Source organism: Morus notabilis, unplaced genomic scaffold (genome assembly GCF_000414095.1).
Source record: "Morus notabilis unplaced genomic scaffold, ASM41409v2 Scaffold2035, whole genome shotgun sequence".
NCBI lineage: Eukaryota > Viridiplantae > Streptophyta > Magnoliopsida > Rosales > Moraceae > Morus > Morus notabilis.
Genome location: NW_010360448.1, coordinates 329,424 through 341,771, shown reverse-complemented (window position 1 = coordinate 341,771; position 12,348 = coordinate 329,424). Strand labels below are relative to the sequence as shown.

General features: G+C 32.9%; 1 protein-coding gene across 1 annotated transcript; it reads left to right on the top strand.

Moving 5' to 3' along the window:
* The first annotated feature begins 9,506 nt into the window (after positions 1-9,506).
* LOC21402876 (protein CUP-SHAPED COTYLEDON 1) lies at positions 9,507-12,348 on the top strand. Its single transcript, XM_010096449.2, has 3 exons — positions 9,507-9,794; positions 10,625-10,890; positions 11,752-12,348. Exons 1-3 carry the CDS (start codon positions 9,641-9,643, stop codon positions 12,346-12,348), a joined length of 1,017 nt encoding a protein of 338 aa, XP_010094751.1. The 5' UTR covers positions 9,507-9,640.

Sequence of the window (12,348 nt, the reverse complement as noted above, 5' to 3'; positions counted from 1 at the left end):
CAAGTTATAGAAGAACAAAACCGAAATTTATACAATTGTAATTCAACCTTATTACCAAAACTCAGAAATGAAAGTTGCAAGGATGTCGAGGCACGTGGACTACGTTTTTCTTAAAACAGATTCGTCCCCTCCGGCGTGTGCTTGAGGTTACGTTGGACGTCCGTCTCCCAGGATACAACGATAACGACGGTAGCTCGATGCACTTTCGGAACCGTCTGGCGAACTAGAACTTGATCTTTCCTCTATCACCAAAACCGAACTAAACAAGACAAAGAAAACACACAACTTTAGAAGCAAGAGAGAAACGGAGTGAGAGGAAGAGATTTCTGGAAAAGTGTATCTTCAAATGACTGGAGAGGGCCTTTTATATAGGCTCCAAAATCCGGGTGTTACACCATGACATTATGGTGTATAAATCCGGATTTATTCTCGGATTAATGGTGCTTAATTTAGAGGTTACAGCCCCTGAAGAACCTAGTTCAATGTATGTCTTCATTCGGAAGTTAATTGTCCATTAACCAGCCAATAATGCTGCAGTTTTCCCAAATCCCACACTAATGCAGAGTTAAACAAAAACTAATGCAGCAGTTTCGGATTTCTGATGGGAAAAATAAAAATGTAGCTCGCACAGAGCGGGTTTTCCGGTCCGGCATTCGTGTCCGCAGGTCGCGAGCGCACACATTGAGCCCCATCCGAATATGAGCACGCAATTGAAAGTACTCATTTTTGTCACTATCAAATGTTCGAACTCCTTCGAACCCCAACTCTTTAAGCTCATCTATCAACGGCCGCAGATACATTTATGTCTTTCCCAGGGGCTGTACGTCCTGGAATTAACAAACTCATCATAAACGATGACTCCATGCATCTCCAAAGTGGCATGTTATATGGAACCAAGACTACATGCCACATGCTATAGGCATTGCTCATATTACCAAAAGGATTAAATCCATCGGATGCCAATGCCAATCTCACATTTCTTGGCTCATTTGCAAAATCATGATATTTTCTGTCAAAATTCTTCTAAGCCTCAGCATTTGCTGGATGTCTCAAAACACCTTCAGTTTTATCAAGATCAACATCATGCCATTTCATATTTTTTGCGGTACGAGCTGACTGGAACAATCGTTGTAAACAAGGCTTTAGCCTAAAATACGCAAGACCTTGTGAGGAATCTTTTTTCCTTTAGTCTTCTTATCAACCCAATGACTTGTCCCACAAACTGGACATGCTTTTAAGTTCGCATTTTCCTTCCAAAATAAAGCACAATCATATTTGCAAGCATGAATGGACTCGTACCCTAAGCCAAGTGCACGCAAGTATGACCTAGTCTCATAATGTGAACTGGCATCTTTGTCCTTATTGGCTTGCTTTGATAAGCAAATCAAATAACATATCAAAAGACTTGTTAGTCCATTTATTTAGAACCTTCACATGCATTAATTTCACTAAGAATGTCAACACTGTTTCACACTCATGGTACAATGGTCGTTTCATAATTCATATCATCAAAAAGGTAAAACTTCTCAGCATTAGCTCCACCTCCAGGAAATTCAGTAACAACATCGTCGACATCCTCCACATCATTTTCAACAACATCATGCAACAAATCATAACAATCATCATTCTCAACATCATTAATGGCTTCATCAATCTCAACATCATTACGCACTTCATCATCATCTTCCCCTAAGTCAACAGGTTCATTGAAATCTACGCCATGATAAACCCAAGGCGCCAACTTGTATGTTTCTTGCATACCCCGATCTAATAAGTGAGCCTCCACTACATTCAAAAAATGTCATTTTCCATTACAACAATCCCGACATAGACATCTAATCTTTTCAAAAGTACTTAAAAGTATTTTTAGCTCTTTCAAGAAATGATTTCACCCCGTTTTGATATTCATTACACAATCGATTGTGTAATTGCGTCCAACTTTTGTCAAATGACATTCTAAACTATCAAAGGCACCTATTTGTTAACAATATTAATTAACACAAAAACAATAATTAAATGAAATTACATCAAAGCAAAAAAAAAAAAAAAACATAAAACTCAACATTACTACCATATCCAAATCCAAATCTAAACGTATTCAAACATATTCAAACTTGCTCAACTACGGCCTCGTTCGTTTCGCTGATTCGAGTTTAGAATTCGAGTTGAGATGTGATTGTATGTGAGAGCTTTTTACTATAGTAAAAAAGTTAAATGTGATTGTTTATGAGAGCTTTTTACTGTAGCAAAACTCGAATCAGCGAAACGAACGAGGCTGTAACATAATCTAACTCATATTTATAACATATTCATCATATTCCTAGCATAGGCTACTTCCTCAAGTTCCAAATCTATATCCATTATCTATCAAATCACCCTTAAAGGCTTTAACTTTTACCATACACACACTATATAATAACACCACATCATAATTACAAGTCGATTCCATAACCAATAACAAATAAGTTCATTCCATAACCAATGATAATAATTCAAAATTATTGGAAAAAGCACATATAAATACAAAAATCCTACTAGAGTGAGAGTGCAAAATTAAATTCACAACAATAAAAGAAGCATATTAAATCATTCGATTTTTTTTTCTTCTTTTTGGAACATTCCCAATTAAACTAATCCAATCAATTCTAACAACTTTATCATCAATTCCAAATCACATTCACTAACATAATCAACTAAAAAAAATCACAAAATTAAATAATATCACAAATTACAACTAAAATCCCAAATCACAAACACACCATAATTTGACAAACTACAACTAAGTTTCAAGGTTTCAAGATTCATAAACATGAAACTTACTTGGAAATTGTAGCAAGGAAGGAAGCAATGCAGAGGGGCGGCGACTGACTCCGGCAGCTCGGCGACGGCTTCCGACGACACTCCAACGAAGCTTCGGGATGATGAGAAGAGGAAGGGAACAAAAAATTTTAAGCATATAAGCTTAATTTTCAAGAAAATGGGGAAACAAAGGTGGGTTCTAGTCTAGAGAGAGAAGGGGAGATTTTAGAGAGATGAAGTTTTTGGAGAAAATGGAGAAGTAGAAGCTCGGGCAAGTTTTGCCCTGCGAGTAGCCTATAGTGGCGCAATTTATCACCTCTACAGGGTTTTATTCATTTTTTTCTTCTTAATCTCTGAATATGGAATTCTGAAATAAAAAAAATTCTATAGCGGGGAAAATATTTGCCGGTATAGAAATTAATTTTTACTACAATAAATGCACGTATTTCAAACGTTATTTGGGATAGACGAAACAAAAAGTGCACATATAGCGGTGACTATTTTCGCGTTATATATTTTCATTTTTCACCTGAAATAAACACGCGTATTTTTAAGGCCGGTAATATGGGTCACGATACGACTCAAAAATGACACGAATTTTACAGGTTAGGATTGAAAAAAAAGAGGTTCAGGTTAAAATTGGGTCGACTTGAAATTGACACGAAAAACACGGGTCAATTTCGGGTTGGACCCTCCTAATCCGAACACGACACGAAACTCGTAAAAAACTAAAAAATACATATATTTTTCATTTCATATTTTAAATTTTATTATGAACTTGTGATATCATGATAGTTATACTCAAAATCTTATACTATTAGTTGCTTAATTTTAAAGGATGTTATTGTAATTTAGTGTGTTATGAATTTTAAGTTATTTTTAATATGTAAAAAACTAAATAAAAGTATACAATTTTCGTGTCAATTTCGTGTCACGGGTCATTTTCGGGTCGTGTCGTGTCAACTTATAAAGTGGTCGTATCGTGTTCGTATTGCGGTTTTTAAAAAATTTCATGCCACGGGTCGTGTTCGGATTGACTGTAAATTTAAAAAGAAACGATCAAAACACGATACGTGACACGAATTGTCACCCCTATGTATTTTAAATGTTTTAGATAAAAACAAATAGAAAATACACATGAGCGGCAAAAAAAATTGCCGCAACAGAAGGTTTTCTGATATGCCAATTCTCTCCTTTCTACCACGTGAAAAAAGAGGCGCGACTGTGGCTACTGGGTTTCAGGGGTGAATTTTTTCACCGCAACAGACAAAGAGGTATGGTCCTGTTTATTTCACCGATTTGAATTTTATTACAGTAAAAAACTTTAAAAAATAGTCACATTTAACTTTTTCGCTACAGTAAAAAAATCCCACATAAAATCACATAACTTTTTCGCATCTAACTTTTTTCCATGTGACAATAGTTTTCCTTGTTTTTTTTTCCCTAGATTGATTATTTGTATTTCTTAGTGTTTGATTTGTTTGTTATTTTGTTTCCATTAAAAAATTAAAATGAAAATGGTAATATATTAGTATTTCGTATTGAGAAGGCGATATAAGTAAATAAAAAAAAATTAATTAATATTTTTTTAATAAGTAAATTATTTTTATAAATGCTCTTTAAAGTATGGATCTTTTTTTAAAATACTACTTGATTTTTTAAAACTGTTCAAAACATCTTCTGATGTTTTGAAAACCATTCAAAATAGTCTCTCTGTGCATTTCTGTCTTTATATATAATAAATTTATTGACGTGACGTGCACTATCTTGAAGAAAACTTTAGGGAGCACATTAAAAATTAGTCAATAAATTGAAGGATATTTATTAAATGAATCTTACAATGTACAAAGATATTATTAAAAAATTATTATGATTATGACATATTTGTCAATCATAATAATAAAAATTAAATTACAAATTCTAATTACATTAATATTGATATATTTTAATTTAGATCAAATATTTGTAAAATAGTTTTCCTGAAACTTAATCATTACGAAATTCAAATTGTAAGCCCATTTGAAAATATTTTAATCATTATGCCCATTTGATTTTCTAAGCAGTCGGAACTAGTTGTTTGAAATTTGTCTGGACGGCTAGAAAGATCATGTGAGTTGACGTCATTTGTTAAATTTTGGGCATTTTCAAATGCGTATTTACAGGTTGAGTTTTATAATAATTAAGTTTTAGAACAAATATTTAACAAAAAAAAAAAATGATTTAAATTAGAGTGAACTTTCAATTTATAAATTTCCATTAGAAGCATATTACTTTTCGAGTAACTAAATAAAGTTGATATATAATTGACTTTTTATTAATTATAGTTGATAGATATACCATTAATCATATTAATATTGTTATTTATTTATTTATTTTTTACATTTTAACGATTTATTTATCCGTGCCTGACTTATTGACCAATTTTAAGTGCGCCCCTTGACATTTTTCATTGTACCCCCTGTAGCATACCATGTCACTACATCCATTAGACATATAGATGCAAGTGGGATGAGAGCCTATTGCTCAAACAAGTTGAGTCGATTAATACAAAATACATCACGGAGCACCATTTTGCGGAGACGTATTAAGGGTAAAATACTTGAGTCTCACATTGTTTAAATACAATCATAATCACAACCATATAAGGATATTGAGTCACTTCACTAAAACAGGTTAACATTTTAAGATGAAAGCTTAATACCTTATAAAGTGCAATTCTTCTCCCTCACTTCTCTCCTCAAAGTCTAATATGGTATCAGAGCCTATTGCTTAAACGAGTTGGGTTGATCCGTCAATGTACAAGATTTGTGACTTCTAACATAGCACCATCTTGTGGGAGCGTGATAAGGGTAAAATACTCGAGTCCCACATCGTCTAAATATAAACATAACCACAACCATATAAGGATATTGAGTTACCCTCCTCATACAGGTTAACTTTTTAAGATGGAAGCGTAATACCTTATAAAGTGCAATTCTTCTCCCACAATTCTCTCATTAAACTCTAATATGGTATCAGAGCTCATTGCTCAAACAAGTTGGATAAAAAAAAAAAAACAAACCAACCAAACTTAAACAGGTTAACCTTTTAAGATGAAAGCTCAATACATAAAAAGTACAATTCTTCTCCCTCACTTATTTCCTCAAACTCTAATATGGTATCAGAGCCTATATATAGCTCAAACAAGCTGGGATCCATAAAAAATACAAGATTAGTGATTCCTAGCGTAGCACCATCTTGCAGGGGAGTGTTAAGGGTAAAATACTCGAGTTTCACATCGTCTAAATACAAATATAATCACATCCATATAAGCATATTAAGCTATCCCACTTAAAAAAGTTAATATTTTAAGATGGAAGTCTAATAACCTATAAAGTGCTATTCTTTTCCTTCACTTCTCTCCTCAAACTTTAATTGGCATATGGAGCCTTTTTAATGGTTTCGAGATATTTGGTGGGGATGGGTGGGTGGGGGTGGTGTTTAAGTGATTTTAAAAAATCTAGGGGTACTTTGAAAAATGATCATACTTCAAGGAACATTTATAAAAGAATACATCCCCCTAATCCTATTTGTTACACTTCTCTTAAAATTTTAAAAATTTCTCTTGAATTAAATTGTATCATTTTTCTTTCTTTTTTTTTTTTTTTCACCCATCCACTAACTAAACTTATCTCTTTTTTTTTTTTCTTTTTTTAACGATTATTTTCCCTTTCCAATTATTTTCTTTTTTTACACTACACATGATCATTACTTTTGTCATATTATCTGATTCTTAAAAAAAAAGTTGCAAAAATGTGAATACAGTAGAAATTAAAAAGAGAATCCAAACGTAGTGGTACATATAATATTTTGCATTATATGATGATAATATATAGTTATTAAAAAAGCAAATGGTATAACTATGCAAACGTATTCATTAAAAAAAAAAAAAAGACGAAGAGAGTTTATATACTCTCGATGGTAGACAGTTTATATACAATCAATATAGAAAACAAGGAGGATATATATATATATTAGGAAAACAATCTTTTTTTTTTTTTGAGACGGGGTGTGTAATGTGTATTTTTTAAAACACTAGTAATTTAGTAACAAAAAGTTTTATTAGGAAGTGTATGAAAAGTATGATGAGGGTGTAAACAAAGCACCCTTATGAAAATAATCATTAATTTCTTGGTATCGTGCGTTCCTTTTTTTTTTTTTTTTTTTTTCAATTTTTTTGGTAGTGCTTCTCTTTTGCCCAATATATATATAGCTGGTTTTGTTTGGCGACAATTTTACTGTTAATTTTTTTTTTTGATAAATAATTGTGTTATAATGTTAGCAATTACTTATGGTTTTTGGCATGCATTTTAACTAATGTTATCTATGTGAATCACAAAACCTAGTGATGTGGTTGGCTTTCCGATTAGTATGTTTAAGGTGTTAAGTCGGGTTGTGGGGTTAGGGGGGGTTAAGGGGTTAAAAGAAAAAATTATAGAATTTACTTTTAAGAGTGTTTGAGTTTAAATTCTTATTTCTCATTTTTTATTAATACACTTTTACGAGTATAGTTATTTAACTAAAAAGGTTATTAATTAAAAATAAATGATAAAAATAATGACTCATGTAATTTTAAAAGGTATTTTTCTCTTTTCCTTAATGCTTTGGATATCTACACAATAGCTAGATATGTTTGTACGTATACGTGTGGATAAAAAGGATACTAAAGCAAAGTCCTCTAAAACGTGATGAAATTTTTAATCAACACACACACACACACACATATATATATATTTATATATCTGTGTGTGCGTGTATGTGTTTCTAGAAACCCTACAGACTACAGTGTCTAGATAAAATCCATGAGAAAATCTTGTTAGGATTGAATATAAGGAAGCTTCGAAGACAAAAAGAGATGATGAATGGACGAAATGGCCCAACAGAAACAATGACCAAGGCCAAGAAACAGTCATGTTGGTTGGTAATCCTTTTAACCACTCCATATGGTAATTTGTCTCAAATTTTTATAGTAAGAAAAATAAAAAAAGTACATAACTCTAACAACCGTAAGATCTCGAGAGTGTCAATTTATCAGATACTCTATATGCTAGCTGGAATTTGTACTTACATGCCACGTAGTAAACTTTTCTAGATGAAGCACCTAAATTAATAAATCTTCCCTACCAAAAACAAAAAAATAAAATAAAACAAGGAACTCGTATAATAAAAATTATCCTTTTAATAGTATAAAGTATTGTTTTAATTAGGGCTGACAATTCAGGTAACGATACAACGACACGACTCAAAACTTGCACAAAATTAACAGGTTTGAGTTTATCATAAATAGATCCGGGTCAAAATCAGGTCGAACTCGTCAAACACGATTAAATAACGTGTCATTTTTAGGTTAACCCGCCAACCCGCAATTGACCCGCCATAATCCGTTTATTAAACGTGTCATATTTAGGTAACACGAATACACAACCTGTTTATTACCCATTTTATAAACAAGCTCAAAAATAGGTTCAAAAATAGGTTAACACGACCCATTTATTATCTATTTTATAAAACATGTTCAAAAATAGGTTAAGAAATAGGTTAATACGGCCAATTTATCACCTATTTTATAAACGGGTTGACAGGTAATCAACGGGTTGACACGACGCGTTTATGACCTGTTTAATAAACGGGTTATTCGTGTCATGTCAACATGCTAATATACATGTCGTGTTTGGGTTTTATATTTCGATACGATTAATAAACGGGTCGTGTTCGTGTCAAGCCTATTCGTGTCAATTGAGGGGGTCAATACGACACGAACACGACCCGTCAACACGAATTGTCATCCCTAGTTTTAATCATTAAATTAAGATTTTATGATTTGATTTATGAGTGTATATGCTTAAAATTTGTAGCGTGTTACACGTAATTACTACAATCACAAATAAGGTCATTGAAAACTTAGCCCAATAATTAAAACAACAGTATTTACAAGTAGTTAAGAAGAACAAAGACCTAGTGCTACAGTAAAAATTTCCCAAAAAAAAAAATGAAAGCACAAATGGTCAAAATAAATGATCACATACGTGTTGTAATCACGAGGAAAGATATGACTAAAGCCGCCAACAAGTGTCAATAAAATATGTTATAGACAATATGCATTGATAGCGATTGTCTTAGTGTTAAATGCCATAATATGTTTGTTCTCATTGGATAAGTGTGAATTAGCCAGCGAGGGTTCGGTGGGTGAAAATGGGTGAAGGTGGTTGGGCGGGACAATAGAAGAAATTAACAAACATAATCTCAATTTTGGTGTAACAGAGACTCGACTAGCTAGCCCATAATATTTTGTGCACTTAAAACGATTATTTCACTTCAATATATATATATATATATATATTTATATAAAACTATAACATATCACATAGTTTTCATATCTGCTGTTGAATTTGTTTCTCTCATTCAAGTCAATGTCGCAGGTGTTGTGTAGTTCAGGGCAATAACCCAAAAATACCCTTCCAAGATCAGGAGACAAATTTTGCCATAGGCTAATTTAGTGGTGGCATTTTGGTAACTTCTCACGCGTGAGAAATTGTCGCTACCACGAGGCATCTTTGTCAAAGTGTTAGCTGTAATTACAGGAAAATAATTAATTGAATTTATAAAAAAATAATACTTGGTTATGGGAGCTTCTTGTTGAAGTTTGAACTAGAACGCAAATCGTACTCCCCATTAATACCGTACATCTTTGAGATTTTTATAGAATATTGAGCAATTAATGAGATTCGGATATAAATCTAAGTTCTTGTTCAGTGTTCTTTCCTTCTTTGGGTGTTGAAGAAACTAATTAATTAGGAGAGATATGGAGGAAACTCTTCCCCCGGGATTTAGATTTCATCCGACCGATGAAGAACTCATCACCTGCTACTTAGCTCGTAAGGTTTCCGATTTGGGTTTCACGTCCAAAGCTGTTGCTGTTGTTGATCTTAACAAGTGTGAACCTTGGGACCTTCCAGGTAGTTTGAAGTTTTTTTATGCTTCGTCTCTAAGTTGCTTCTAATTTCTCTTAATTGACTTTTGGTAGGGTTTTTTTTTTTATATTTTTTTTAATACTTTGTTAGATTTTGATGGTTCTCGGTTTCGCAGAAATGAAGTTGTTTTCAGCCTGCAGCTAATTTATTCGTTTGCTTCAATTAGTAATCATTCCAGAATGGGGATGGTGATCATGTAAATTCGGCTGTCTTTCCTAGGAGTTTTTTTTTTTTTTTTTTTTTTTTTTTTTTTTTTTTTTTAAATTGCAAAATGGGTTTTTTCTTTTTTTTTTTTTTTTCCCTCTCTTCCTCATTGCACAATCCATTTATTCAACTTTTCCAAATTTGGTTTGTCGACTTTTTTTTTTTTTTTTTTTTTTTGTGAGGTCTGTGGATTAGTTAGAAAGAGAAAACAGTAGACTTTTGCAAATAATTTGACTAATTAAATAGAAAAGGTAGTGCATAAATCTTTTTTCCAATAATTAAGATTTTTTTTTGAACGAAGAAACATCATTTATAGTTGACGAAAAATATTGATTAATTCCTTAGCGTATAAGAAATATATATATGGATGAGTTTTACCTTTTTTTTTTTCTTTTTTCTTTTCCCTCATAACTTTGATTGCACAATAATTTGTATATATGATTAATCATTGGCTAATAAATCACATGCCTAAACATTATGTGGATATCTATGTTCCGCTTAACTCCAAAATAATTTACTTTGATTGATTGATTACAAGTATAAAATAAATGATTACAAAATTTGTTCAAATAATGACAAAGCTCCATGATATTCCATGTTGTGGCGTGTAGACAAGGCTTCCATGGGAGAGAAAGAATGGTACTTTTTCAGCTTGAAAGACCGAAAATACCCAACCGGACTCCGAACCAACCGAGCCACGGAAGCCGGATATTGGAAGACTACAGGGAAAGACAAGGAAATTTTTCGAGCAGGTGTACTTGTTGGGATGAAGAAAACCCTAGTATTTTACAAGGGTAGGGCTCCAAGGGGTGAGAAGAGCAACTGGGTTATGCATGAATACAGGCTAGAAAACAAGCATCCCTTCAAGAACACAAAGGTAGATCATATAAATCTCAAAACATATATCATGTCATTGTAAATGCTAATAATTAACATAGACACACACACATATATATATATATATTTATATGTATATGATATCTTTTATGGAGCATTAGCGTTTGATTAGTGGATTCGTGCCATGATTCGAATCATGGTTCGTGGTTCGATACAGTATTTTTTCTTGTAAATCGAGAATGGTTATGAATCATAATTCTGAATCTATGAACCAAACATTAATACACTACTACTAATCATGAATATGGCTTATCACAACATGTGTATTTATGAAACCAAACAGGTCTAAGATTAGCATGCATAATTTATCTGTACTGATGCAATGCACTGATGATCTCACCAGCAACTGTGATAATTCAGACTTTTTTACAACTAAATAATTAAAAGTAGTATGTCACTAATGGATAAGTAGTGTTATACACATCACGACAAGCTAGATGCACCTATATATGTGACAGCATATATATTATATAGCATATTAGAAAGTGAAAGCCACTAAGTGAGCCTGATATTATTAGCGTGAACATAACACTAAGAAACAAGATATGTAAAGGCCATGCATTAAAACTTATTACTGTGATGAACAAAATTGATTGAAAACAGGAAGTTTTTCATAATAAGAAAAAACAAAGAAACAAATAACCTCCAATACGCTCAATCAATAAAGACCAGATGGATCATAATTAGAAAGATCATATCAACAATAAATCTTGCGTAGTACCCTAAATCACTCTGGGTCGATTATATATGAGGCCATGCATAATATTTAGTATTTTTCCTTTATTATTTTATCAATTCCTGACGAAAAATTCGGGTGATATATATTATATATTTTTGGCAGGAAGAATGGGTGGTTTGTAGGGTTTTCCAAAAGAGCACTGCCATGAAAAAGCCGCAGCAAGCGGCATCCTCTCGCGATCCATCAATCGAGTCCCCATGCGACGACGGAAACTCAATCGCAAACGAATATGGAGACATTGAGCTCCCAAATCTCAACGCCATCGCAAACTCATCATCCGGCGGTTTTCTCAGCAACAACAATATTATCTCCACACAAGGTTTCCTGACCAACAACAACATGATGAGCCTAAACAACATGAATTGGACTAACAGTAATCCTCTTCCACCGCTCTCATCCTGGCCTTCGAACTTACTAAGTCCCAATCTTTCGATGAACTCTTTCCTTCTCAAGGCGTTACAGCTCAGGAATAGTGCTAGTACTTATACTCAACCAAGTACAGATAACTACTCGTATAACATGCCACAAGGAGTTTCTCATTTTGGGACAGATATTCATGATTTAAACACCACTACAAATTTCAAGTTAGGTTCTTCTTCTTCTTCATCATCCAAGATGATGAATAGTAGTAAAATCGTAGATTCTGCGTCGCAAGTACAGCAGCAGGAGCAACCATTCAACTTGGACTCCGTTTGGTGA

What these genes read in the sequence shown, in the direction of transcription:
- LOC21402876 (XM_010096449.2), top strand. Translation starts at nt 9,641, where the DNA reads ATGGAGGAAACTCTTCCCCCGGGATTTAGATTTCATCCGACCGATGAA. An exon ending in TGAACCTTGGGACCTTCCAG is followed by an intron (nt 9,795 to 10,624) that starts GTAGTTTGAAGT and finishes TGTGGCGTGTAG; the next exon opens with ACAAGGCTTCCATGGGAGAG. An exon ending in ATCCCTTCAAGAACACAAAG is followed by an intron (nt 10,891 to 11,751) that starts GTAGATCATATA and finishes TATTTTTGGCAG; the next exon opens with GAAGAATGGGTGGTTTGTAG.